Source organism: Augochlora pura, chromosome 2 (assembly GCF_028453695.1).
Source record: "Augochlora pura isolate Apur16 chromosome 2, APUR_v2.2.1, whole genome shotgun sequence".
NCBI classification, from domain to species: Eukaryota; Metazoa; Arthropoda; class Insecta; order Hymenoptera; family Halictidae; genus Augochlora; species Augochlora pura.
The window spans coordinates 16,109,479-16,137,208 of record NC_135773.1 but is presented as its reverse complement, the minus strand read 5'-3'; the positions used below and the strand labels follow the sequence as shown (position 1 = coordinate 16,137,208).

The 27,730-nt window shown below is 36.9% G+C and overlaps 4 protein-coding genes and 1 long non-coding RNA gene across 12 annotated transcripts in view; 2 read left to right on the top strand and 3 right to left on the bottom strand.

The window, feature by feature from the left end:
- The window catches only part of LOC144476390 (very long chain fatty acid elongase 4), a 35,838-nt gene extending 35,075 nt beyond the window's left edge, over nucleotides 1–763 (bottom strand). The window contains exon 1 of the mRNA XM_078193275.1: nucleotides 492–763. The gene's annotated coding sequence lies outside the window, so the exon portion shown is untranslated. The remainder of the gene's footprint in view (nucleotides 1–491) is intronic.
- Nucleotides 764–1,540: 777 nt separating this feature from the next.
- Nucleotides 1,541–6,003, bottom strand: LOC144478380 (uncharacterized). 3 transcript variants are annotated; one of them, XR_013495332.1, is made up of 3 exons: nucleotides 4,960–6,003; nucleotides 4,100–4,732; nucleotides 1,541–3,863 (listed from the first exon to the last, which is right to left on the bottom strand). It is a non-coding gene; the product is annotated as an uncharacterized LOC144478380 (long non-coding RNA). The 3 variants fall into 3 exon arrangements; XR_013495333.1 differs by lacking the exon at nucleotides 4,960–6,003 and having other exon boundaries at nucleotides 4,100–4,225; nucleotides 4,457–4,909; XR_013495334.1 differs by lacking the exon at nucleotides 4,960–6,003 and having other exon boundaries at nucleotides 4,100–4,225; nucleotides 4,574–4,909.
- A 1,421-nt stretch (nucleotides 6,004–7,424) lies between these two features.
- Nucleotides 7,425–13,398, top strand: Alka (glycine receptor subunit alpha alkaliphile). Of its 5 annotated transcripts, none has more exons than XM_078195624.1 (11): nucleotides 7,425–7,688; nucleotides 8,371–8,497; nucleotides 8,949–9,087; nucleotides 9,821–9,891; nucleotides 10,789–10,891; nucleotides 11,224–11,378; nucleotides 11,510–11,665; nucleotides 12,053–12,193; nucleotides 12,265–12,494; nucleotides 12,755–12,895; nucleotides 13,002–13,398. In XM_078195624.1, the coding sequence occupies exons 3-11, from the start codon at nucleotides 8,978–8,980 to the stop codon at nucleotides 13,254–13,256; spliced, it is 1,362 nt and encodes a 453-aa protein (XP_078051750.1). In that variant the 5' UTR covers nucleotides 7,425–7,688; nucleotides 8,371–8,497; nucleotides 8,949–8,977; the 3' UTR covers nucleotides 13,257–13,398. The 5 variants fall into 5 exon arrangements, with proteins under 5 accessions (XP_078051750.1, XP_078051754.1, XP_078051740.1 ...); XM_078195628.1 differs by having other exon boundaries at nucleotides 8,871–9,087; nucleotides 10,792–10,891; nucleotides 13,002–13,397; XM_078195614.1 differs by having other exon boundaries at nucleotides 8,871–9,087; nucleotides 13,002–13,397.
- An 8-nt stretch (nucleotides 13,399–13,406) lies between these two features.
- LOC144477866 (periodic tryptophan protein 2 homolog) lies at nucleotides 13,407–17,920 on the bottom strand. 2 transcript variants are annotated; one of them, XM_078195601.1, is made up of 15 exons: nucleotides 17,795–17,920; nucleotides 17,171–17,283; nucleotides 17,005–17,099; nucleotides 16,797–16,925; nucleotides 16,463–16,733; nucleotides 16,216–16,394; nucleotides 15,907–16,141; nucleotides 15,320–15,824; nucleotides 14,896–15,233; nucleotides 14,679–14,826; nucleotides 14,426–14,603; nucleotides 14,220–14,363; nucleotides 14,067–14,141; nucleotides 13,786–14,005; nucleotides 13,407–13,710 (listed from the first exon to the last, which is right to left on the bottom strand). In XM_078195601.1, the coding sequence occupies exons 1-15, from the start codon at nucleotides 17,810–17,812 to the stop codon at nucleotides 13,563–13,565; spliced, it is 2,796 nt and encodes a 931-aa protein (XP_078051727.1). In that variant the 5' UTR covers nucleotides 17,813–17,920; the 3' UTR covers nucleotides 13,407–13,562. The 2 variants fall into 2 exon arrangements, with proteins under 2 accessions (XP_078051727.1, XP_078051731.1); XM_078195605.1 differs by lacking the exon at nucleotides 17,795–17,920 and adding an exon at nucleotides 17,357–17,505.
- Nucleotides 17,921–19,061: 1,141 nt separating this feature from the next.
- Nucleotides 19,062–26,164, top strand: Vha16 (vacuolar H+ ATP synthase 16 kDa proteolipid subunit). The gene is made up of 3 exons (XM_078190263.1): nucleotides 19,062–19,407; nucleotides 21,905–22,091; nucleotides 22,738–26,164. The coding sequence occupies exons 1-3, from the start codon at nucleotides 19,320–19,322 to the stop codon at nucleotides 22,940–22,942; spliced, it is 480 nt and encodes a 159-aa protein (XP_078046389.1). The 5' UTR covers nucleotides 19,062–19,319; the 3' UTR covers nucleotides 22,943–26,164.
- The last annotated feature ends 1,566 nt before the right edge of the window (nucleotides 26,165–27,730 follow it).

The following is a 27,730-nucleotide window of genomic DNA, read 5'->3' as shown; positions in this document are numbered from 1 at the left end:
AGAAAATTATTCAAAATGATTTTCGTATATATAATACTAAGTATAAACAATACTAAGGATATTTAATGCTATTAGCAAAACTGTCCGCAGTCTTCACAGAACAATGAAAGATCATCTAAACTTCAACAAGACTCATCCAAGATCCACTCTCTCGCATAACCTTTACAATAAACACCCACAATTTCCTACAATCATCTGAACCCCCAAAATAAACTCAATCTGCCCCAAAATTTTCAGCGCACTTAGCCCATTCCTTGTAGCATAGGTTAGACTACCACGAAAAAGCGAGAAACAATCCCAATAAATTGTACCAGCAAACACTGTCACAATCCTCCATCTATAGTCGTGCAAACGTCAGGCACGAAACAACCACGAAGAAACAATGGCTTCATAATATTTATCGAAATCTAGCTCACAAAAGCTTCGAGACAGCAAATCGAAAGAGAGAGACAACGTTTTCCTTAGTAATAGGATATTGATCACGTACTCACGGGTTCTGTCTAGCACGAATTCATCGCAAGAACATTGACACTTCTACGTCAAGGACCTCGAAGAAGGCATCGTCGCTGTTGAGAGGGCAGCTTCGTGGCTCCTAGGCGGTTTGCGACACGTTTCACCGACACACGTGGCTAATTGTTATCTCCTTAATCAGCATCAGAATGATTTTGAACGAGAAACGCGGCGCCACGATGATTATTCGATGATCATCGCTGTATTTCGCCGGAAAATACAGCGCAGCGATCCTGTTCCAGCTGGCACGAGCGCGGAGGGTGCAGGCGCCGGCCGGCCGCCATCATAGAAATCAATACAACCCTTCAGACCCGGTGCTCATCCACGCAGTTCCCATCTGCTCGCCATCCTTCACGTCCGCACTGTCTAACCTTGCTTATATCGAGTCCTTGTTCCGATTTTTTAAACACGATTTTAGAGATTTTACGAGGAATTTGGGTCGCTGCATGCGGTGACTGGATACAATTGGATCCGCTGAAAAGATTTTTATTAACTTGAGAAGACCTTGCTTTCGCAGTCGCCCCACGTTTTTTAAATATTGACGAAAGTTGTGGCACTTAGCTTGTGCACTTGCTAGCGAAGACTGGGTCCGATTCGACCCGCTGAAAGAGTTTCAATTTGGAAGGTTGTTTAAACTTGCTTTTGGAATCATTTCTTGCTTCTTATATGTGAGCGGAACCTGTGGAAGTGATTTTGTGACCTTGAATCCCATTTTTTGTGATTTTATTGAGAATTTTTATAAGGGCCATGTTAGTTGTTAGATATTATTGTTGATTAATGTATCTTGATTGAGTACTTCGTAAATGATAATTTTGTGAGAGATTGTCGGTTTTCTTCTGTATGCAAAAAATCCAGTAATTCCATGTTTCGTAAAAATATAAATAATTGTTCAGCAGTACCATAGTAATCTTCTTGGATGATATTATACATTTCTAGTTTTTTGTATTTGGAACACAGCTAATTAATGTGTATCACAAACCAATGCATTTTATCGTTTTAGTTTATAAAATTTTCTTTGTTGTAGGATAAATGCTTTCCAAGAGATAGATTTAAAGAATTACAAATAAGCCGCTCGGTTCAGACTTCTAAAATCACTAATGCGCTGCGTAGAAAATCCTCCGCACATTCCTCCAAGTGAAATTGCTGTACATAGTGCGTGTTCGATTTCTACGAAATTTCAAGTGAGAGGTTCGATTCCCGTAATGGCTACGTTTCGAAGTTGAGCGTAGACTATCAGGGAAAAAACGTGGATCGCTTGTCGAGGCACTTCTGAAAATTTGTTATCGAAAAAACAGTCCTATATAACTTTCTGGAACACTCGTGGTTCCATGTTTTTCCCTGTGGACAGGCGGATTTCTTGTTACAGCCGGTTTCCAGCGCAGCGGAGGCTGTTTAGACTCTTTCGCAGACCAATTATCGAAGAAAACGCGCGTGTCGGAAGTCAAAACAGACGGGAAGTCATCGCGAGGATGACCATAACTAGGGTCCAGACACGGACAATGAGACGCTACGACAGCACAGCGATCGTAAATCAATCGGCTACCATAAACTCCTCGCGTTCCAAATATACTTCACTTAATTGCTCGCGTTGAAATACCTCGCCAGGTTCAAGCACCGTATATTGGCTTCCAAGCGAGTCGTTTTGGATAATTTACAGCCGTCATATTTAAACGTTTGTACATTCCATGGCAAACTGTGGAAAACGCAGTAGACAGAAGCCAGAAGAAGTTCTTCAACATGTAAAAACAATGTATTTCGCATTTGACTTATGATGACGAGTGATTTAGTTCAGTTTTAAAACAGTTATTACGTTTTAAAAGATGTTCATATAGTTGCATGCAGGATTAATATATTGCATTTATGTCGATTGCAACAAATAATACAACAAGGCTTTTAAATTTTTTAAATGATTTTACTACTGTCTTGCATTTTATTTCCTCTCTTCGGCCATAAATGCATGAGGATCGACAATATATTTATGAACAGGCAACGCGATTAATATGACACTTTGTTTCTTCGTTCTTAAATTTTGCCTTTGTTACTTGCTGTTGAGTTGTTTTGCATCGATTAAAGTTCAGCATTGCGATAATACGGAGCCGCATGTAATTTACGCGCCATTGTTCCGTGCCCGGGCTTGCAAGTAACGGTAGCAGCGAATGATTTAAATTTGAAAAAAGTTACGGATCACGTTACGCTTTCTTGAACCACACGTTCCTGGGACCGCTCGCGTCCACGTATTGTATGCAAGCGTGCCTTAGACCCACAATCTTTTTGGCTGAATTCGACTGAATTACAATGTTTCTTCGACGGTTAAACGATTCCCGTTACATTATCCGAAGAACAAACATTAAAGTGTTATTGGAAACATAATACGGTTGAATTTCATTTTCCTGGAGTTCGCATATTTTGCGGTTTACAACGCTCGAGCAGGTAACGACTCTTTTATATTACGAGTTTTAATTATTGTGAAAATATATGATCTTGATTAATAACACATCGGAGTCCTTGAACTATTGTACACGCGAATGTGTACACTGCATTGTTTCAAAAATTCACTGCTGGTACCAAAACACTAAACTGCAGAATCTATATGACAACTGATGCCTTCTCTTAATAATTATAATAAGTTACACTTCATCTACTATTTTCTATTATAAAGTCTGCAGTCGAACCATAAGCAACCATATAAATTCGGTTTAGTTTATGATCCATGCGGAGGAAAATGTTCACAGTATTATTACTCACTTAGTGTAACTCAACATTCTACATATGCAAATCGGCAAAAAATTAAATTAACATCAAAGCAGGGATAAGTGGAAGTTAGATTCGATATATTCTTGAATAAAAGCACGTTGGAATGTTTAATAATGGTGCCAGCGCGTTAATTAAGAAACCTCGTAACCGAAAACACGTGATACACATTGCATCGCCGGATAACTATAGGATATGTGGGTCACGAGTAGCGATGAAACTGGAGCGACACCGTAAACCGAATTCGAAGTGTACCAGATCGAAGCGGCTAGGGCAAATGAAGAGGTGAAGAAGTAGTAGAAGACTCGGACCATCTTGATACTCGAGAAAGGATACGCTCACTCGCTCCGCAACGCGTGAAGCTCGAAGGTGTCCGGTTCTTGCAGCTCGGTTCTGCTAGTTTCACTGATGTTCACGGTCACTCCATTTCTTACGCAGAAACCGGGGAAAGCCCGCGGATCACTATTATTGCTAGCCCATAATTAATGAAACATGCGCGCAAGAAGAGCACTGATCGCGGTCGCGAGAGGCGGTAAAAGTTATCCTTTTTGACGCCTGCGACCAAGGGATGCTGTGTCGCATCTCGAATTCGAATCTGTGAGCTGCAAACAAGAATAACTACTTTAATTAATTACATTTAATACTCTCCTTATTTCAAGGCTTGCGAAATTCATTAAAGGTATGTATAATAATACGAAAAATAAATAGGTGTAAAATATAAAATTGCTAATTGACTTCTGACTTTATCACTTGTAAATAAATCTCAAAGTTAGGTTGGACATGTTCATGGATGGACTGTTCTTAATAATTATTTTGTATATGTACAATTTATACCTACTTGAAAAATTGCACTATCTCGTTAGAAATACTGCATACAGCTTGTTGCCTTCCGACTCACAACCCTCCGCCATCTTTGGAAAGGCTATTCCGTAAATTCGAACAAGGAACCGAATCATCGACTGTCCTAAAAATGAAATAATCAGCTTTAGCTAAATATAATTAAGAGAATAAACAAGGTGAACTTGTTTTATTGAAAGTTCTTTCTTGAACGATCATTTTCTTATCGTCGAAAGTTCCCGCTGCACTCGCTCGCGCATATTTCGCCACGTGTTACGCAAGTAGTAAAGAACACCCGGAAAGTATGTAACTATTTGATGGAAAAACAGAATTACGAAATAAATATCACAGTTATTACCGATGTGTACGGATTTGCACAGCCATGGAGAAATGAACGCTGCCTAGAACATTATGAAGAAAGTTGCGCTAACTCCCTGTTCATTAATTTTAAAAACGTTGGACGACAAATACATACCATGAAAACCTTTACTCACGTTTCATCGATTTGAGACTTTGAGCGGTCAATCGCACTGCTGGGCCTCTTTCAAATCACCGTTGCTTTGATATTTCCACATTTATTTCTCAATAAGATTAAATCATCTGCTGTTGCTTCGTTATAATAACGATATCTAAACTTAAATGATAGTTTTTCTTCAACTTATTGTAAGACACACTTCCCGAACCTTGCTCAAACGTAAACTTTGTTTAAACTTGTTTAAAAATGCATTTACTGAAACTTACTTCAACAAGAATTTACTGAAACTTACTTTAACAAGAATTTACTGAAACTTACTTCAACAAGAATTTACTGAAACTTACTTCAACAAGAATTTACTGAAACTTACTTCAGAAAGTACTTACTGGAACTTATTCCAAAAATTATGTGCTTAAACTTGTCCACACAAAAATTAGTTGAGGAAGTACATGCTCCAACAAAAATTTATTAAAAGTTTACTTGAAGATAAAGAACTCTTCAAATTGACGTTAAAAATAAGCACACCAAATCTTACTGAAACAAGAATTTACTTATCTAATCAAATATAGTTAGAGACAACCTGTTACAAAGACAACGTCAACCCCTCAAAGAATAATTTTAAAGTAGAACGCGAATGAACATTGAGAGTAGCATAAACAGCCATAAGTTATATCCGATCGTCCCGACTCTTCCTGATGAACGGTCCGGCAACCGGTCTCGAACTGCAACATTCACTATAGAAAACTGTAACAGGAAGAAACAAGATCGCCGACAGCAAGGTAACAAAACTGAGCAATGAGAAACAAGAGGTAATGCTCTTTAAAACCGTCGATGCCGCTCTGCGAGCATTTCTTGCACGGGCTGCCGATTTCACCTTGGTCGCCGTCAAACCGATACCGATTTCCGGTTTCTACGAGCATGTGAAAAAAGTCCGGACGCCGGCGGCGAAATTGTTTCCACTGGAAAAAGAGGCTTGTGCATGTTTAAACACGCAGCATTACGTCGCGGCCTAGGGAAGCTTAAATAGGACAAGATACACAGCAGCAGAAGGTGACTTTCTATCCATCAACATGGATTTTTTCGCGAGGTGTAACCGTTCGCGGTTTGTCCTTCCGCCTACGCAACCATGGATGTACCAAAGATTTTCTTTGCAGCCATGGCAGATATATTATGTAGCGTAGATCCTGTGGAACTCGATGTTTAAAGAAGACCACAGGTCGAGTCTTCCAAATTCGTTAAATACATCTTCGATCGCGCCGTGTGCAGGCTCTCTATTCATTTAATTTCTTTTTCATTCGAACTTGGCACAAATTATTTTAAGACGTTTCAAAGTAATGTTTCGTTCTTGAATGTTAATATTTTAAGGTGTTATACACGCGTCCTTTTTTTGTCTTGTCGAATGTTAACAACAATGTTGATCTTTCTAAATGAAATTAAATAAAAATTTAAAAACCGTATTCTCAGACAATGTGTACATCAAGGTCGCAGTTGCAATGTGAAACTGAACTGAAACTATGTTCATATTTTTATCTGACGGTGTCAGTTTCATTTTATGCAACGCGCACTGTTGCTAGCCACAGAAGTGACAAATGGTCGAAGCCAGTGGCTCGTGAAACCGATGGATGGTCACAGAAAATCAAGAAACAAAAAGTAGAACCGAAAGTGCACGAACTAGACAAGTTACAGATATCAGGACCATCGTATTACGGTATTTACATCGAAGTGAAACACGGATGATCTTTATAATACGCATAAACGAGAATTAAGATGAACGGTATGAGCATCGATACAAATTACCTAATGGGAACACACACTCACACGCATGGTTAAGCACCTTCGAGTCGTTGATAACCTTCAACAGAACGTTTGATCGACGACAGTAAGCATGATAATTTGCACAGTTTAACGTGCAGCTTAATTGCCAGGATTCTCTTGAGGTTTTAATCAAACCGAGAAATACCGATTTATCTACGATCGCGCCTGTAACCCATTAAGGAGGATGTTGTTAATTTCAGCCGGTGGCTCGAATCGGCCCACTATGTGTTCATGGTTCAATTAATAAATCTCCTTGAAACAGGATCTAAACGATAGTTATCGTGTTCAGGATTCTCTGTGTTCTAACGTTACTTAGCATTACTAAATAGCTCTTTCGCTGTAAATTATAATGCAAAGATCATTATCATAACACGATAATCGATCCTTGTGTGAAACTATGTGAAATTTCTATTTACGATCTAACTAATTTGCAATTAGGAAATAATCTGGAACGAGGCAGATGTAATGTGTGCACTCTATTTTTTGCTTCTGAAAAATCTTTAGAGGTACTGTATTCACTTTTGTCAAAGTATACTATTTTAGTATCCCATTTTGCATAATGGCATTTTAAATATTATTGAAGATAATAGTATTTTAAATACTATTGCATATAACACTATCCTGTATAATACTGTTTAAATTTGGTGTCAAGAATCAAATATTTTGTTTTCAGAAACAAATGTGCGATCTCTTTATATACCGAGGTAAAAATAATTATCAATTAAAGCAAACGATACAAAGCAAATGTAATTATAATAATTACGTACGTCTAGATTTTATGAAAATATGAAGCTGAACAATTTTTCGTTTAGAGCTATCCGACTTTTATTAACTAAATTAAATTTCTATTTAGTAAGTTTCTTTATTTGATAATAAACAAATAAGAATAGGAATCGATTACAGCTAAGTAGAACTACAGATAGCCATCTTGAGAGGTAATGGTCACCATTTTCCTGCATCATTAAATGTCGACTAATCGGGGAAACTATTCCATCTGGTGTTCATACAACTGTTTATACGAATAAAATCGAATGCTTACGGGTGTTACAAACATAACCTGTGACCTCAACCGATCACTGGCCATCACCTTCGCAAGAACCAAAGGAATCACGAGCGAGACTAGGCCTAATCGAGGTCGCCGAACGAGGTCGACTTTTAGACCAGCGTGACGTCTAATCGTGGTGCACGAGGATGATGCAGGTACCGTTTTCCTCTCATAAGAGTCAAATCCTGGAGAAGAGGCCAACAAGAAGAAAAACCTACTCAGTGTCTCAAACATGCCGCGGGTAAGGCAATAAAGGTACGCCTGTTTCCGACCCCCGACAATTATCGCCTTGGACTTTTCAACTTCTGAATTTTCGTGTCTCGATCATAAAAGCTACATAGATGTTCTTTATACAGAAGAATTCCATAGGTATTCCCAAATTCAACGGTAAATTGCTTGGTGACATCATGAACATTTGAATATGTTTAAACAATTTCTAGAGCAAATGTTTTTACCAGGATTGTGGAATAATCGTATTTCGATTTTACCACTTTGTTGTGTAACAGTCGTAGAAGATATTTTAATATTTTTTACGTCAAACTATTCTATCGACTTTCCCAAATACGATAGCATATTTTTTTGCAATATTACGAACGTTTAAACGTGTTTAAACAATTCTTGAAACAAATAAGCATAAGTTCACCGAGCAGGTTGAATATTTATGATTGAAAATAAAATTTTGAAACTTTTGGTGCTTCAGTCAGAAAAAATGTGCAAATGTTTCTCGCATTGAAAAATTGTGTAGACTTTCCCGAACAATACAATCTATTTATTAATGACATTATAAATGTTTAAACATTTTGAAGCAATTTTTTAAGCACACGGTACACAGACCATTGAAGAATCAAGATCATTACAATTATTATTACAATATTTACGATTGTTATTATTACTACGCAATAATTATCGACATTAATGATCGTTTCATTGTTTTCAGAAGAATCTAAGGCTCATTAACGCTAGATTTCGATTATTAGTGCCTGCTAAGATTTTCTTCAAACGACCACTGTAGATGCTCAAGAGTGAAGATAGCAGCAAGTGCTAATTAACAAACCGCAAACCAGGTACTGAGAACAAGTATTCAAACTTCAGAGTTTCTTTCTTTAAAAGCTTGTTTATCTATGATAATGTCAATTGTTTTGAGCACACCTAGTACATCAAGAAGAAGAGTAGGCCTCACACTCTCTCTCTCTCCCCAATCTTCTTCTTCCTCCTTTCGATATAATCAGTCACTGTCGCAAGACCCTTGTCACGATTATACCATGGACCGACATGCATTTACATTCAAAGACCTTCATCCTCGAATTAAAGATTTCATCTTACAATATTGAAAGCTAGAGATTAATCTACCTGTTTTATAATTGCTACGTTTACTGCAAAGCCATTCTCGTGGGAAATATACATATGAACGTCCGGTAAATTGTTGCGCAACTGTAGGAAAGCAATAACCGGGCCGATGTATCCGACGATATTTGCAATTGAAATAGATTGCGTGTAACTACTGCTGGGTAATAGATTAATTGGGACGCACCGAACGCGACAGGATGGCTGTTCGAAATGCCAGTTGTCGAAATCGTATGATGAAGAACGCGGTCCTGACGATACTCTGTTACTCATGGCTGTACCTGTTCACGGAAGTTCGTTCAAACACCAGGTTCGTTCAAAAACCTAATTGATCCACACCTCTCGACGTTTAAAAAATCTTACGCCTTCCTTATTCCCTTACTCATTGCCATTAAAAAAAATCAGGCTGATGCTTTCTCATTAATTCAGAAAAATTATAGAACGAATTCTTGATAATCACTAGATTGCAGATTTTATGCAGTTATGATAACAATAATTAAATATTGAAGAGCACCGACACATTATTTTTGATTTGCTCAAATTATTAAAGAAAAACAAAAATTCCTATGCTATTCCTGCCTTCGGCAACAGTTGTGGAAAGTTTAAATTTTACATAAAGGTCCACAATATTATGACCACGTACCAAATTAAAGATTTTATGAATGTATGACAAAACTGAATGCAATTTAAAACAGTGAAAGGTTTGAAAGAATTGTGGGACATCATTGAATCACAAATGATTCAAAAAAGAAAGGAATGAAAAAATGTAGGCCTAGTTTGCTGTAGGTGATGCAGAACATTTTTATTTTTCAGAAACGTCCGCATTCCACACAATCAAGTTCCAAATAAATCCAACTTAATGAATGTTCATCCATTAAATTCTCAGAACACTTTAACTAGAACTTTAACTAAAATATATTCCACGCTTCCTCGTTAATTACGTACCAAATCAATCGTAATCTCTTTCTCAACTGTTGACGAACATTTCCCAGTATTTTAATCTGATCGACGGTTTTAATTCGCAACTTTCTTTCTGTTCACAGTTCCCTATCTGATGACACGAATGATCCGAAGTTGAAGACCGAGATCGTCCTGCCGGAGCATTATGTGAAAGGTTACTATTCCATACACTGAGCGAAATCTTCCATTCCTTGAATACGCCAAGAAAAATTTCGCATTTTCCACACGAGGGAGGGAAGGAGGCGAATAATGATTAATCGCGAGACGTTTCCAAGCACGCGATATGTACCGCCGCGCGAAATTGACTTTCGATCCGGAGGAGAGATTACCGGTGTGATTAGGTCTCGCGGATTAACACAATGGCTGCCTTTTGCTCGTTGCTCTTGTAGCATCGTATAAAACTGATAATTACGCTTGACGTTACTGATATTAAATCTCCGGAAAATATTCGAATCTGCTCGGTGAAAGCACTGATAAAGTAATGGAGAAGGCGTTTCTCAACTTATTTAAAATTAATATGCAAAAAAAGCACATTGTTTGAACTAGGTTGAACGAAAAGATTAAAGTAGCAGAAAAGGCGATACATTTCTCAACTGATTGATAATTAATCTGTAATTGAAATAAATTCTTTAAACTGTATTGAATATAAGTATTAAATTCTTCGATTGCATGATTCGCTATTCTGTCCAGAATTTGCAATATTTCTATTGAAAAGGAATTTGTAGAACTCAACAGAAACATGCTACTTTACTCAGCCTAGTAGCTTTCTTGAGTGAGTTACATTGTATGCAATTTTCCAAAAGAAGTGATCCAGAGAAACCAATGGTTAACATCGCGGTAAATCGGCAACAAATCAATCAACTTTCTACAGCCCCCGGCGAGCTACTTTACAATGGCACTACTCAGTGACTAGGATCTAGCTAGATCAAGATTTAGCGCAGCTGCAAGTCATGAAGGACGATACGATATGTTATGATCTAGCCTTGGTATCTCGATCCTAATCAAAGATCCCACCAAATAGCCGAAATAATTTACAAACATATGATTTAAGCAGAGATCAGGCCACCGTCGAAACAGGGCATGCCGGTGCTGGTCGACTTCAACATCTTTGTAGCGGACATCAACTCAATTAACGTCGAAGACATGGACTTCCGGTAAGCAACGATAAATTTTGGCTTCCCATTCATAGTCATTGTCATTAGAAGACACTATCAGTATTAAAGATGCGATTCGTAAGATTTTTTGATATCCAAAATTTGAATGAAACATTTTACAAGAATACTAAACTTTAACATAAGTAGTTTAACAGAAGTTAGTCTCATTTGTCAATTTTACTGTAACGTTCAGGTGACATTACAAAATCGCTGTAAGATTAAAAAAGTGCTTGTAATAGTTTCCTTTAATACAGTATAACTATAGCTTCATGTATCTGCACTGTATCGTCAAACGTATCCGCATGGAATTATTATTAAACATCTGTAAACAGAGTGGACATGTTAGTCCGTGAGAGTTGGATAGAATCTCGGCTAGACATGGCAGAAGATATCTTCGAGGAAGGCGAGGACTACGTCACCCTGCCACCCGATTTTTTCGATAGTTTATGGCAACCAGACCTCTACTTTTTGAACGCAAAAGTTTCTGGTAAATTTTAAAATTATATCAAGCTCATACAAAGATCACATTTTTAATCGCCGTAATCTCAATTACATTCGACGTACCACAATCGTTCCTCCTATGTTGCTATCCATTATTATTAATCTGGTATTGTCCAGAAATTGCAGCACTGAACCACAAATTCTCCTCGGTGACGCTATACAGGAACAGGACTGTCAAGTATTCGGCGCGGATGCACGCAATTATTGCTTGCCAGATGGAGTTCCAACTGTATCCAATGGACATTCAAATATGCCCTATCTACATAGAAAGCTGTAAGTGACAACGACAAAAATTAAACTCCCTTTTACTGTTAATATTTCTACACATATCCCATAGATAATTTAAAAAAAAAAGAACGGAACTTAAAATATGCTAACTGTTGCAATGGTTCTCCACCTCACTCCTATCATCCTTATTTTGTAACTCTAGAGTCATATCTGTAAGGTGGTATCAGCTATTGTGATCAGCATAATCTTATTAATCTAGCTATAACAAAAACTCTAATCTAGGTTTTGTTAAAGCAATTTTTTAAATTAGGTCACTATAAAAATTAGTCTACTAGTCCTGGTCTACTCATCATCTACCATTGTCACAATCAAACAAAGCCAAATTTACCAGAACCTCTACATTAATCCGGAAAACTGCGTTAATCGCGACAGTTTCCTATCATCAACAGAAGTTACGCTTGAAATGGGGCGTGGGTGGTGTCACTGTCAACCCTAAGTTGAAGCTGTTGCAGTATGATATTGGGATACAGGTGGTCTCAGAGGAGACTGTAGACTACATGCTGGAGAAAAGCGGTACTGTATTCGTTTCGATGCCTAACATCTTCAGGATCTTGTGAAAAGTATGATTTTCTATGGTTTTATAGGGAATTTCTCCAGATTGGTGGTCTACTTCCGATTTGAGAGGCAGATAGGTCATCATCTGATACAAACATTTGCACCATCAACGCTAGTGGTAATGTTATCTTGGTTCAGTTTTTGGCTGGGCTTGGATGCCATTCCCGGAAGAGTGGCTCTGCTAGTGACCAGTATGCTCACCTTAGTGACCATGTTCACTGGTCTTAAGAGCGACATTCCGCCGGTCGCTTACGTGAAAGTATGTTTTCACGATATATCTTTTTCATTTGAGATGAAGACTATTACACTTTGCTTTGTTGATTCTGTGGGGCTTATAAGAATTAATTGAACCTTACTTCTGATCTGTGTATCGCGTAACTTATACTTTGTAAATATAGTATATGTATCTTTAAGTATCTTGTAAGTTAATAGACCTAATAATAAATAAATGAGCTTCAATTTCATTCAAGATCCAAAAGCATCTCTAACATGGATTATTAAAATTTGATGTGTGTCCAGGCTTTGGACGTTTGGATGGCTGGCTGCATGATGTTCGTGTTTGCTGCCTTAGGTGAATTCGTGGTGGTCAAGGTGCTCGACTTGCAGCATCAGTTGGAATACGATTTGCAAGCGTCATTAATATCCAGGCATTACCCAACGGTTTGTATACTTCTTACTAATAGCACCGTATCTAAGTCATTAATTACCATCATAAAAACGTATTATATTACTAATTCTGATTGACCATGTCTCTATTATTTTTTAGCGGCTGGTCACCATGGATAAATATCAAAGCATTTGGGATTACGATTCACCGTACATTCCAAAAATGAAAAAGAAAAAAGTTGGTAGTAGACATCTGCTACAATCTACGTGGTTGGATTCGGAGTGCCAAATAATAAGATTGCACAAAACGCGTTCACAAGTAATCGACACCTACAGTAGAATAGGTTTCCCCATATTATTTTTGTTGTTCTCCATTTTGTACTGGCCAATATTGTTGCTTAAAAAAAACACGTAACACTAACAAGTAGATCTATAAGAATTATGATTAGAAAATTCTACAAAGTCAATTGATTCATTATCAATTATGGTACAAATATATTGGCTAGTTCCGTGATAACATTGTAAGCAAGAAAACGCTTGTAAATATTTTAATTATATAAATAATTACACATTTAATTATATAAATAATTACACATTTAATTATATAAATAATTACACATTTAATTATGTAAATAAAATCTGTATGAAATTAAGTTTATTTAATTCAAAAGACCTATATACTTTGTACAAACGTGTGAAGCAATGTGATCATACTTATCGTCTAGTCAATTTTCATTAATTCAACTGATTCATCAGAATCAGACGAAGAGTTTCCTAATTCTGCTTCCTCATTATTGGAAATTGATTTTTCAGCTTTGTATTTTCCCAACTCCATTAAATAACTTATCGTATATTGATTGAAATCGCACCTACAATAATGAAAAAATAATTTGATACCTTTTATCATATGATCAACTATCAGGTGAAATTATACACAAACTAACATTTTACTGAGTTCATCATATTTCTTTTGCATGTTCTTCTGTAACATCAGTAAAATTGGCATTTGGAGGGCCGAGTTTATTCTCGGACCATGAGTGGTTAGTATGGACTCTATCCAGAGGAGATAAAAGTGTATATGCTTTGATGATTCTAATTCCGCCGCCACGAACTTTAATACTTTCTCTACGTAAATTTCAGGCAGTGCAGCGACAGTTAAATCAACTGAAATAAAATTCACAATTCATAAATTATTCATAAACTTAACAAACATGTATGAACTTACTGTTTGTGGACGGAATATTTTCCAAGACTTGTTTTATTAATAGCTTTTCATTCAATTTTATAGCCATCAACAGTGCTGAAAATATTTAGTACTTAGTATTAACCGACACTAATTAATAAACTTGTTAAAATCGAGAAGAAATATATACAACACCTTTTGTGTACTCTTTTTCGTTCAAAGTCATTTTCACAGTTTCCGGAGTGATTCCCAATTCTAGTTCGAAAGGATCGAACACCATGCCGACATCCAAAGAATATATCAGGAGACCTTCAGTAGTAGCCGCTGCCCATGCTTGCCCTAAACAATAATCGCGCTACTTATTATCTATAAAAATAGCAATTTGTGTAAACAAATTTTACCTGTTGGAGAAAATTGTAAACTATACACTCTGACTTCCGGTTTCATAATCCTGCTTGCCATGTCGCCGCTCTTCACTCCTGGTAATCGCAAAGTTACATTTCCACCTTCATTTTCTTCGCGTTCTTCGACTAACGCTAGATTACCAAATTCTGTCATATTCCTTCTGTTTATAATATCCTGCATACAATACGTATAATTTCCAAATTAATGGCATAATTATTTTAAATATCATCAAAATTAAATATTACTTACATCAACTGCGTCAAAAGACCTGTTCTGAGTTATGACGAATTTTTTAACAATTATGTACTCTTGAACATTATAAATACATATGTTTTTAGACAATCCACCAGCCAGTATACACGTTCCATCGGCAGAATAACATAAGGTATTAAAAGCTCTAAAAACATATTTCTCATTATTTTGACATAGATCTAGACATAGAACAATATTTTATATATATACTAACTTCCCCTGCAGGTTCTTCTTCGCCGTAATAAAGTCAATTTCAGATCTCCCACTTCCCAAATCATTTCTCCCTTCAATACTACCAATCTGCACCGCTGTTTTACAGTTGAAAAACGAAATCTGACCATCCAAAGTAGCAACTGCTACTTCCTCGCCATTTGGCTTGTAAGCAACGTACAAACCATCTGCGGTTAACCTTATTGTTTCATGAGAAGATCCAGTTTCAATCGCGTTCCATATTTTCAATGTTTTGTCCCAGGACACAGACGCCATTTCTGTACTAGCAGGATTTGGATTGAATGTTAGGCTAACTACTGGGCCTTCATGCCCGCTCAGTATCTGTTTAATGATAACATATGACGACGTTAAAATATGAGGTAGAAACTTCTTAAATACTGAAGATGATGAGAATAACCTGTATGTACCTCCAAAAGTGTGCCCAACTTAACACTCCATAGGTAGATCTCAAAGAAATCTTGGCCTCCTGCTGCAATAAACTGGTCGCTTGAATCTAACGCAACGCAGGAGAATTGAACCGGTCGCGGTGAAGTAAGAGTTCGAAAATTCCTATATCTTCCCAGATCGTAAGTTCTAACTGTTCCATCTAGCGAAGCTGAGACAATAAACTTCCTATTATGACTAAATAAAACATTGGTCACAGAGGAAGTGTGTTCATGAAACGTAACAGAACAGAATCCATTTAGCGTATTCCACAATTTCACCTTCCCATCATCACCACCAGTGACAATATATTGACCATCTGGACTGTAAGCCAGAAAATTCGTATTATTACTATGACCCTGTTGCTTCATGGCATAAGTTTCACTCTGCCATTCCCATACTAATAATTGCCCAGCAGTTGAACAACCCATGGCTATCCAGTCTCCGGTCGAATTCATTGCAATTGACGAGATATGCTGATTGGATATACTACAAAGAAAGGAAACAAAATTCATTACAATATGTACTTTCAAAGATCATTTCATTGTAATTAATTGAGAGTTATCAGTACCTGAGAGAGTGAATCATATTGACTTCGGGCATCTCGTACAAATAAAATGAACCATTATTAAAGCCGACTACCAAAATACCAGTTTCTTGGTGGTAGGCAGCTGCAGTGAGCATCACCTTTTCGTTTTGTTGCTTTTGAACATCGTCAGCTAGATAATGACGCGCTACTTTTGTATAGCGAAACTTTTTTATCTCCGATTTAACTTCAGTGTCTGCGTCCACTTCAGTGGAATCTTCTGCAATATAAACAATAATAACCTGAATTTATTTTTCACTATCATGGCTGTAATTTATTGAAAAATTAAATTACCTGAACGTCGTAAATTGCGTTCACGAGTTTTGGTTTGTTTCTCCGTCTTCTCTATAGCTTTGTCAAGATCTACATCATCCTCTTCATCGCTGTCTCTTTGTCTTCTTTTAGAAGGAGGATCCCAAGGTACCAAATCATCGGCGTTGATTGTGCAGTCCCAAACACAGAGTTGGCCATTCCTAGACAGATAACATTTTTTATACTACTGCCATACATATTTTGGAAAATATTCATAAAATATACTAACCTACTGATCGTAGTCAAATCATAACTTTTCTTTTCAAAAAAACATGCTACAATAGCATCAGAATGACTACCAAGATTGATATACCTAAAATTCGCGTATTTTTGTAAGCTATATATTTTAGTAGAGTTATCTTTAGAACCAACAGCAATCATTTTCGAATCGTAAGACCAATGAATAAAAGTTGTTTCATCCGCAGCCCCGTGATACACACGTTTCATAACAAACGGATTGTATTCTCCAGTTTGCAGGCCGGGTGCGTTAAAAATAAATACTGTAACAATACATGAATGTAAAAAATTATAAACGTTAAATTTCATAGAGATCAGAAACTTACCATTATTTTCTTTACAAGCTGCAAAGTGTTTACCATCTGGAGAAAACTTTATGCATCGAACACGTCGTTTAAATTTATATGTGTGTATTATAATTTTACTAACCATGCTAATAACATGCAGATCACCCTCTGCAAAGAGGAATTGGAAAATTATTATAAACATTTAGGACTATGTAAATTTGCATAAAACTGAAAATAATAGTTCTACCTTCATTAACAGCGAGCAATAAAGCGCCATTAGGAGATAAGTCTATAGTTGTGTAATTGTATCTGCTCTCCACAGGCAATGTGTTAGACTTGTTACTGAAAGAAAACAATATGTTAATATGTCTTGTATAACTTTGTAAATTTAATTGTTATTCTTCAACACTTACTTCTTTAAATCGTATATGGTTATCCGATTTCCCACAGGGCTAATAACACTTGATCCATCTGGAGAAAATACTAAATCTCCTTTGCGATAAACTGTGCCCAACAGATTAGAAAACTAGAAACAAAATACACTTATCTCAATATCTTGATAATCAGAAAATAGGGTTATTAGAGTCATTGAATTTTACATTTTATGTTCTACATGAAAGAAAGTATAACATTTCCTTTCAAAAGATACCAAAAACCCTTAAATTTTACCAAAAAAAGAAACTTAGAAAAAAATACTTTTATTAATGGACATGCCCCTTAAAATAGTATGTTTGTTTATCTGATAACTCTTTTCATACAACAATAAATAAAGGAAATCTTTGCTAACAATCTATATTACGCAGACAAACATTCTAAAACCATTTTTACAAGGAAATATATAATTTCTACAGTAATTATGTAATACAAATTGTAAAATGTATTACTCAGTGTATAAATCAACAACAATAACGCAGTATAAATACAATTTATAGTACACGATTAGGTTAGGAATATAATGCACATAATATTAAAAATCATTAGGATAGAGTTTTTAGAAAATTATCATAATTATTGATTGCTCAAGATATTTTGTTTACCTTATATGCGAATCTCATGATTTCTTAGTACGTTCATACACAACTTCTGTAACAATATCTTCCAATCTTACTGAACACGTTTAATATGACGTTTAAATCAAGCATGCTGCAGCCGCTTAGACCAACTTGACTGTAAACGCAACTTCCGGTTGTACGCATGTCTGAATCACGTGTTTAAAACTAAGGTGTTGGCTTGAAATTTACCAAAGATAAAACAGAGTTTAATGATATAAATCGAAATAATTACTTAGGGGCTAGAAGTATGAAATTTCATGAGGTCTTTAAAAAGGTGACAAAAGTTATTTCAAGTTACCATGTATTTCTTACCACGTATTACAACAAAAAATATTACATTCGCCATAAAACTGCATAGAAAGTATTTGATAACAAAGAGACTTTCATACATCTGATTAAAATGCGAGCGTTTTACCCAATCATTATGCAATGATCAACCAATGAGCAAGAAACAAAACTGGAAACTATATCCAGTCATCTAGTCATTACACACACCTAAATAATCGTGTTTGTCACAAATGCATAACACGTACGGTCTTATGACTTCAAATTGCAATCTAAGCACGAAAATGAGAGTGAAAGCAAAAGACGAGCTAATGCTAAATGTCTAGAGAAACATTCACTACGTAATCTATGAAAAATATCATAAAATCATTGAAATTGTCCACGACAATCTTATGAAAAATGATTTCCGTAATAAGTCATTATTTACAATGAGCATGTGCTATTGAATCAGCATTAATCGATTCAATTTTGGACTTGATTGATTGTGTTATGTTTGATTAGTCAATGACAATTATAAATGTTTGTTCAACCATCTAAATCGACCATTAATCCAATTAATAACTAAATATCTACTCAAACGTGACTATACGTTAGTCAAATAAACAACTGGACAGATTGATTACAATTGATAACGAAACATTTTGATCATAATCGTTAATCATCAATCGCATAAACGTTGTCCAACTCTGGTTTGAATCTGGTCACGTGTATTTTCGCAGATTCTGTGGAAGTAACCTCAAAGTGATGCGGATTCGCAATGCAACGGGTTTGGGCAACGAGTATTATTTCCAGGAAAATAATGAACGTTATGTCGTGGAAGTTAAGGGCGGAAGTTAATGTCACGCGCTTCAAGCTGTAGAAGATGTTGCGCAGTCAGCTTTGCGCAGTGGCGCGCAAGTCAGCCTATAGAGCTGCTTGACGTCAGGTATAAAAGATGAGACGCTCGACGGGATTCGCTTCCGACGGTGTAGTCCATAATCGCGAGCCAATAGCAAGCCGATAGACAATTCCGGAGCGGCAGTGGTCTCTTCTTCTCTCGCTCGTCACTCGTCACATGACCCGCACTACTGTACGGTAGGCCATATTTGACAGTGGGCACTAGTTTAGCGAAGTGAGCGTGAGGAAAGATCGCTCCTGTTCCGGACTGTCGTCTCGTTCCGACAACCTGTAAATACTCGTGTAGAATCCCGTTTGACACTGCGAGGTCTTGAACAAGAACGCAACAATGGCTAGTGACGCATCGTCAGGAGACAACCCTATTTATGCACCGTTCTTCGGTGTGATGGGCGCCGCCTCAGCTATCATATTTTCTGGTGAGTTGTTTCAGCTTGTTTGGCCTTAGTCTGGTTACGAACGCTATCGTCATTCATCCTTCCATTCTCTTCCGAGGATACAAGTTTCCCTACGATCGCGGACATAATCACAAACTATCGCGACATGTCCTGGCATCTCGATGATTGTTCCGTGCGAGCACGCCATTTTCTTTACGGATCAAAATATCGAAAATACAGTGAGTCACCGAAAATCCGTTCGATTTTTCTATATCTCGTCAACGTCAACTTCAGCTATCGAATCGGTTCGATGGCAATGGTCTTCTCGAACGAGAACCGATAAGCGGTTGGAAAATCGATCGACGATAATAAACTATGCTCGACGACCATGTCTCATATATTTATTTCTCTCTCGTTGCTCCCGTTTTTCGTTGTTCGATACTTTCTGTCAAGTATCATGATATATAATGTAACATCGCCGTGCTGAAGGTGTCAAGGATACAGATTCAATTTCGAAGCGCCATTTTTCTAGGCACGTAGATCTGGGATTTCGTAATGTTCCGTAAACGCAGTCCAACGCCGGCCGAGCTTAATTTTACATTACGAGAGAAACGCGTCCGCGTCGGTCCGGCTGCCTGGCCATCCGCTATTTCATAATGCTTGACCTCGATGTCCAGCTTTTCAATGAAAGTCTGTCCTTCGAAGGACTCAGGATTAAACGAGTCGCAACGGAAGATTCTGATCACGAGCGATCAATACTTATTCGCTACTGATCGATTCGCTCCTTTCTCCTGTTTCGGTTCTACTCTGTTTTCCGTTGTTCCCGGTTCCAAGCCCTCGACCGGGTCGGGAAGAACCGTTTCGGGGACGCGTGAGTACTTAAACTTTTCGAGTGTCTCTGTCCCTATCAAGGAAATCAATACGAATCTCCCTTTTCCCGTGTGCGCCAGTCTTGAATGGACGGCGGCACATAACGAAGATTGACCCGGGCGGTACGAGGACTCTCGGAACGCGTAGAAAAAAATGTTGATCCTAGGCCAACTGGACGATCCTGACCAGAAATCGGACTTGGCAAACGTCTTGATACTCCCGGCCCGATACTAGACTTTTCTTCGAAACGCTCTCGAAAGGAATTTCTACTTTAGCCCTTCAACATCTCTTGATATTCGGCGATCGAAGGGAAAAATCTTGTATCGTAAAAGTAGCATTATCCCGTGGTTGTGCCACGCCCCCTACTCACGGGATGGGACTTACATGATTATCATGTGACTGCCAACGTGAGAATCATGTGACCACGTTTTCCAGCCCAGCCGGAATAATTCATCGTCCACTATAACTGAATGGCAGACACCTCGGTTTTTCTACAACATAAATTTTCGCGGGAAATGCCAGCCATGTCCTGAAAAAAGAACCTGTCATTATTTAGTACAAATTACGGTTAACGATCACGATTAACATAGTTTGTCTTTCAATGTCGATGGTTGTGAATTTACTGTAAAATGATTCACCAAAGTAGGTGAACAATCGTTGGACAGACTAATGATTTTGTTTCACTGATATTCTTTGTCGTTAAACACAAAATTATTATCGAATTATTATAGTTTAGATATTAATGAAATAAAGAATTGGGATATTATAATATTCCTTCTTTTTTATTATAAGAGCTAATGACTAAATCGAATTAAAATTTTTAATCGATCAATGTCCAAGTCTGTACTAAAATATATATCAAACGGCGAAATCAGGTCCGCGACCTCGCCGCTGGGATCAATATTAAACGAGATCGATAGTACTTCATGGGGTTGCAGTTTTGGGGGCAATTCCGGTCGGACGATAAAAAATCGGTTGTCTCATTCTTATTGTCTATAAGCAGATATTTTTTAAATCAGAGTTTCTCGAGATTTAAAATAATTTCTGAAAATCAATGTTTCAATCAAATAAGACAGAATCGAGTCTCAAATTGTTAGATACACACCAAGTCATAAGAATAGTTAAAAAAAGTAAGTCCCTGTCCTGAATATGTTCCAAGTGTTTCTGACAAGCTCCTGACATACCTGCTTCATTTTTGTTGCAAGATTAATTCCATTTATTACACGGCATTTGTTGACAATAATCCAGTGGTGCTCAAATATTAGCCTCTAGTTGATACAGATATCCTTATCTCGCCTCTTATCTTCCCTGGTAGATACTTGACAAAAACAACATGGTTATATTATTTAGGTCTATCAAGAAAATACTTTCAAGGGTACTAGAATAATTAAATGTGTCACGATCTTTAATTAAATAAAACAATGTTAATACATTCAGTATTGAAATGTTTTTTCTATTTCTTATAGAATCATAATAAAAACAAGCTAATGATTGTGTATATAGGGCGTCCTAGTATGTATGGTACAATCAGGGAGAGACAATATTTGGTCTTCTTTTCAATTGTGCTATAATTATCAGGACTTTTTGTATATTAAATACTTTATTGCAACAATTCTTAGTGAAATCATCTATAAGTATAAATTTAATATCATGGTTGTTTTACTTACAGCTCTGGGAGCAGCATATGGCACAGCAAAATCTGGCACAGGAATTGCAGCTATGTCTGTCATGAGACCAGAACTTATTATGAAATCTATCATTCCTGTTGTTATGGCAGGTATTATTGCCATTTATGGTCTTGTAGTAGCAGTTCTTATCGCTGGTGGTTTAGAACGAAACGGCTACAGTCTTTTCAAGTATGTTAAAATTTTCTTACTTTATTTAACTAAAATAGACTATACACTTTAACTAGGCAAAACTGTAATCTAGTATAATAGAGAAGAAGTTGCCAATACTATTACTGTTGCTTTAACATTTCTAATATAGTAATTTTGCTGTTAAAAAAATTGTTTAGTTATTTTTATTGATATTAGTATAATTCTAGCAACAACTCAAATGTGCAAGTGCAGTCAAACTTTCTGGTCAAAAAGTTTTAACAACACTTGTCTATTACTAATCTATTTGATTACACATTGAGCTTTGCTAGTTCTTACTTCTCTTGCTTCATATAACAATTCTGTGGATATATAGCCAACAGGCTACAAACGTTTATGCAAACATTATTTGCAAGGATATGTGAAAGAATAACAGTTCAAAATGGAAATATACAGTGCAAGTTTTGTTAAAGAAATGACTAAATGTAATCTAAAAATGTTTTTCCAACGTCGTTGATACGAAATAGAAAATAGTTTTTATGATTCTATAATGATGAGACAGATTTCCATCTCAGTTTCATTGATTTTCTGTGAAGATAACAATTGCATAAACATTTGTAGTATAATAATCAAAAGTTTACCTTCTCCTCAACGAATTAACAAGGAATTTTTTTGGTCTTTTTACTAGGGGTTTTGTTCATCTGGGTGCTGGCTTAGCCGTAGGTTTTTCTGGTCTAGCTGCTGGATTTGCCATTGGTATTGTTGGTGATGCAGGTGTTAGAGGTACCGCTCAACAGCCTCGCCTGTTTGTCGGTATGATCTTGATTCTTATCTTCGCGGAAGTATTGGGTCTCTATGGTCTCATCGTTGCCATCTACTTGTACACCAAGTAAACAAATTTTAGTGGCAGGAATGCAAGACTCGTCGCCTGCAACCAACAGCGCTCCCCATAAATATATATTTATGTACATATATATATATACTATATACATATGTATATATATGTGTGTATATATATATATATATATTACGACTTGTTTCAACATTTTACTTAAAAAAACACATTTCTCCATACATACTCACATCGAGTCATCCAAGCATCCTTCTGTAATTCTGTATTAAAAATTGAGATGTATTAGAGTCTTAGCATTTATGAAACAACATTATTCATTACATAAAAAACTGTATGAAAGCGAGTTACCAACAACAACAAGAGTGCTAATAAACCTTCAGTCGATAAGAAAAAGAAAAACAAGCAAACCTTCAAGGGGAACATCGATTCAGTCTTGCACGAAGAGGATGCGTGTGTACAGAAGATACGAATAGAAAAGAAAAGCGACGGGCGACAGGGAGTTTACACTGAGAGAAAAAAAAGACCCCGTTATCCCATGCCGAACATTTCTCTTTCACTGTATAGTAATCATTTGTAGTGTAGTTTGACATTGAATTATCAATTAAGATAATCGGCTCTACTGAGTGTATAAAGGAAAAAAAATGTTATTGATAAAAGAATATTTAGCACAATTATGTATTAAAATGCGATTGAAGCGACAGCATACAGATATTGCAGATATATGTCTCTACGAGAGAGAGAGAAAGAGAGGAAATCTTAAGGAAATGAAGTTAAGGATATCCAGAATGAGGGACATACGAGTTGCGTATAGGAAGCAGCATAATACGCAAGGATTGTACAAAAACTGTATTCTTCTGCGAAAAAAAAAGAAAGCCACAGACATTGTACAATCGAAGCAAACAAGACACAAAATATAGTATGTGAAATGGAAGTTCTAGAAAAGGATGAAAACGTGAGTAGACAAATGGACAGATACATGATAGTATTAAGTCAATTCAATGGCTGCTGGACGTATCAAGAAATCTTACAGAGAGCAATAGTGTACGGTTTAATGGGAAAATTGATTCGGATGACCGCTTTAGGCCGGCGGTGAGTCCCTACTCTAAGTTGAACATACTTATCTCGCGTTTCATTCGGGTGTGTGTATATAGATATACATACACATTGATGAAGCGAAAGAGTTAGAAGCTTAAACACGGAAACCGATTTTATTTTGCGCTCCAGCGGTGTAATGACTACCTAAGAGAAGGGGTTACGAGATGATATGGTAAAAAGAAAAGAAAAATAAAATAATAATTTGTACATTCCATAATAAGTTCGTTCAGCGCAGGCGAGCGGGCGCTTGTAACGGCGCGTAAAGGAGGGTATAAATCGTTGTTTTTTATTTTCATTATTTTTGAAGAGTATATTATCGATCGAAAAAAGAAAAATTCAAATGCGTTTGATGCGTTTCGCGTTCTGTGATCGAACGGGGGGACAACATGGAAAGTGCATGCACACAACTTGTTCTCGAATGGGGTTCATTGTCATGGGAGCTGACAGTGAACTCTTCGCACGGCTATTGTTCGATCGGCCACCACCTCTCCCCGTATGTAGAACATCGCGTGAAGAAAAAACCAGGGATTGCGTCCGCTTGCCAAAATTTTATTGACTGCGCAGTATTTTCTATCTAATGTGAAAAAAAATAACAACTGAGCTCAACGTGTAGGCGCATTTCCGGGGGAGCACCAGGACCGCGTGCTGTTTGTTGAACGTAAGGCTGGAGCAACAAGTGAAGACTACGTTCTTTAATTGTAGCTAAACATATAAAATAATTTCATTCTACTAATCTCCGAAACATAATGACTTATAAACGTTTGTCACTTTTGCTAAGCAGCTAAATCGTTGTTAAAAATATCTTGTCCCGCTCTGTCTTACGCTGAACGGACAATCCACCGAGTAATACATAATGGAACAACCTTTGGTTCGGATAACGAACGTGTAAGCGTGAGCTACGCTGTTTCGCAATGAACGTGTTCGTAAACGAATATCAGAAGACGGAAGTCGTTCGAGCTTTCTTGGTACCGTTCTTTTTTGTTGAGCGCCGGTAGACCTCGCTTGAAAATGCACCTATATATATTCTATACATACATACATATAAATATATATATATATATATATACACATATATATATATATCATCGTCGTCATCGTGAAAGATCGAACAGGTAGCCGACAGTTAAATTCGATCGAATTGTCTTTTCGAATTCTCAACAACGACAATTTCATTAAGTAAAAAAAAGGATACTAAAACAAAATAAATGGAACACACACAAAACGACGTGTAATGGAAATGGAAGAAAATGTTGAGAGCCTTTTGAGGGAGAACTCGTAACTAGAGAACCGGGGAGCGGTGGTGGTGTGGCTTTCTGCAACGAACGAGAGAGTGAGTGAGTGAGAATGCGTTATTGATCTTTACATAAAAATCATTGCAACAAAAACAAAAAAGTTTACATATATTCGACAAGATAAAAGCACACGAATATACTATATGCCAACTTACCAATCTTCCCTACCCCGTCCCTTAAACCTTACCAACATTTAGCGAAGATAATTAAACACCTGCTGTGTAATCATTAGGCTGCGGATGTTGATGCAAATCATTCGAACATCGTGTTTTCCGTTTGACGACATCGAGCAAACACTTGTTTTTCTCCTCGTGCTCTGTAATGTGTAAAAATTGCATGTATGTTTCACTGCTATATTTTATCCTGTTGCTTCTTCAGAATCGCATACGCAACCGCAGCCTTCGTAATCATAAATTGAGCGCGTGTAATGTATATATCACCCGCCATGCTTCCTACACACTTGTACGATTTGAAACTGAAAAAATAAGAGTTAGGCTAGATTAGGTTAGGTGTTGTATACCAAAACCTTGTGTAGCTGAGAGAAAGATTATAACCACGCGATGTGCAGTAGGTGTAATTGTGTGTGTGTGTGTGTGTGTGTAGAACGTATGTATCGAAAGAGATCAAGAATTTGTATGCAGATAGCGAACGAGTGAAAGGCATAAAGAAACACTGGCAAATGTAGAGATCGCTGTTACTGACGCCGCTGCCGCCCCCACGTACTATCTTCCAGTGTTACTAAAAAAAAAATGAAAAATAGACTCAATTGTTGAGCGCAAAAAAGTGATACTGATCAATAATTATTTATGTTATGATTCGTCCTCGATGTTACAGAAAAAACCGTGTTTAATAAAAATTTAATTTGGACAAACAAAGTATCAGTACTCACTTTTATCATCGGTATTAACCTAACTGTATACACATATCTAAAAAGAACATTCATAAAAAAAGGCACACAAAACATTTACACGTGCATATTAACGGTCCGAGTAATTAAGGACCGATTCTGAATTAGAATGTTCCGAGAAAGCTTTTCATCAAGACCCTTAACCTGTTATTTGGATGTCATTTTTCTACTACGGAAACCTGTACGGTCCTAATTAACGATAAATAATAACGAAGAGATAAAGAGAATTACCTTGTAATAAACGTAGATTGTTCAGTCGCATAAGGAGTCCTATCGCTAGCTAGACATACACGAAGCGTCATCGACAAATTAATTCGTATGTCTCAATTAACAGGTTAAGGGTCGCCCCTTAGTTGGGAACGTCCCTTAATCGCTCGAAACCGATTCATCTTTGATCACTGCCATTCAATTTAAACGAGAATGAGAAAAGCCATATGCTTTCTACACACCGTCGCCGGCGTTGGAAGTCTATTTGCGTAGCAGAAATCGAACGAGAAGAAGCCAGATGAAGATAACTCGGACTTTGAGCTGGTTTTCTGAACCTGTTAATCGGGCTGAGACGAGTTCACTCGTCTTAAGTCGCCCTCTGTTTTCTTATCTAAACAATGGTACCTGTACTCAACTGTAACTCGACAACTGTGTATTAGCATCAATTAATTAAAGTATTTGTGTCCGTTGTGAAAGAAACTTTAGAGCAATTTTCTTCGTTGAATAAACAGATGGTCATTAAACGAACTTAACACTAGAGATGTCAAGCAGTATAATAGATTAGACTCGATCTCACTGAGATTTGAATGTTTGAATTTAATTTCAAACGTAACATAAATGTTTCAATGAATTTTAACAAAAATATTGTTTTTCATATTAGTGTTAAGGAAACAAAAATTAGTGTACAACTTTACTGTCTTCGCTAATGGTCTTCAGCGAATTAGAAATAAAATTTCAATTAAATTCCTGTTTGTACTGATTCAATAGTTTCAGCCGGAATAATGTGAAATAGTATATCTTTGTAGTAATTTGTAGTTTAGCGGAATTTTTGTGAGCAACGAGTATACGACGATACACGATTTAGCGACCACGATCGAAAAGTCTACCGGTTGGCAGGTTAAGCGTCAAAACGAAACAAGGTTATCGGTTACGTCTGTTTGATTATGAGCCGCTCGTTTCTCGTCGGCAAATGTACAGTTATTGTTTACATAACGCGTTCGGACAACATTGAGAATTAAATTCGCGTTGGAGGCATCGTGCTGCACCTTGATATTCTTTTTCAAAAACAAATTCGCCTGTAATGGAAACGTATACACGTTACACAATCAGCTCATTATACAAACAGTTGCACACGATAGACGGAAATTCACAACTCCTTGCAAAGAGAAAATCATAAAAGCCTTTCCATTTTTGAAAATATGATAAATTAAATCTACGGACTCTGAATACTGTGAAAATTCGATTTGATGCGAATATATGAACAAGACACAATTTGACGAATTAAATTCTAAAAACTGAATGAAGCAGAAGATCTTTTAACTAGTGT

Coding starts and splice junctions, on each gene's coding strand:
- Alka (XM_078195624.1), top strand. CDS start 8,978: ATGGCTGTTCGAAATGCCAGTTGTCGAAATCGTATGATGAAGAACGCG. Junction 12,194..12,264: donor CTACATGCTGGAGAAAAGCG/GTACTGTATTCG, acceptor ATGGTTTTATAG/GGAATTTCTCCAGATTGGTG. Junction 12,495..12,754: donor CGCCGGTCGCTTACGTGAAA/GTATGTTTTCAC, acceptor ATGTGTGTCCAG/GCTTTGGACGTTTGGATGGC.
- LOC144477866 (XM_078195601.1), bottom strand. Junction 14,142..14,219: donor CGAAAAAGAGTACACAAAAG/GTGTTGTATATA, acceptor AAATATTTTCAG/CACTGTTGATGGCTATAAAA. Junction 13,711..13,785: donor TATGATGAACTCAGTAAAAT/GTTAGTTTGTGT, acceptor TCATTATTGTAG/GTGCGATTTCAATCAATATA.
- Vha16 (XM_078190263.1), top strand. CDS start 19,320: ATGGCTAGTGACGCATCGTCAGGAGACAACCCTATTTATGCACCGTTC. Junction 19,408..21,904: donor CTCAGCTATCATATTTTCTG/GTGAGTTGTTTC, acceptor TTTTACTTACAG/CTCTGGGAGCAGCATATGGC. Junction 22,092..22,737: donor AACGGCTACAGTCTTTTCAA/GTATGTTAAAAT, acceptor TCTTTTTACTAG/GGGTTTTGTTCATCTGGGTG.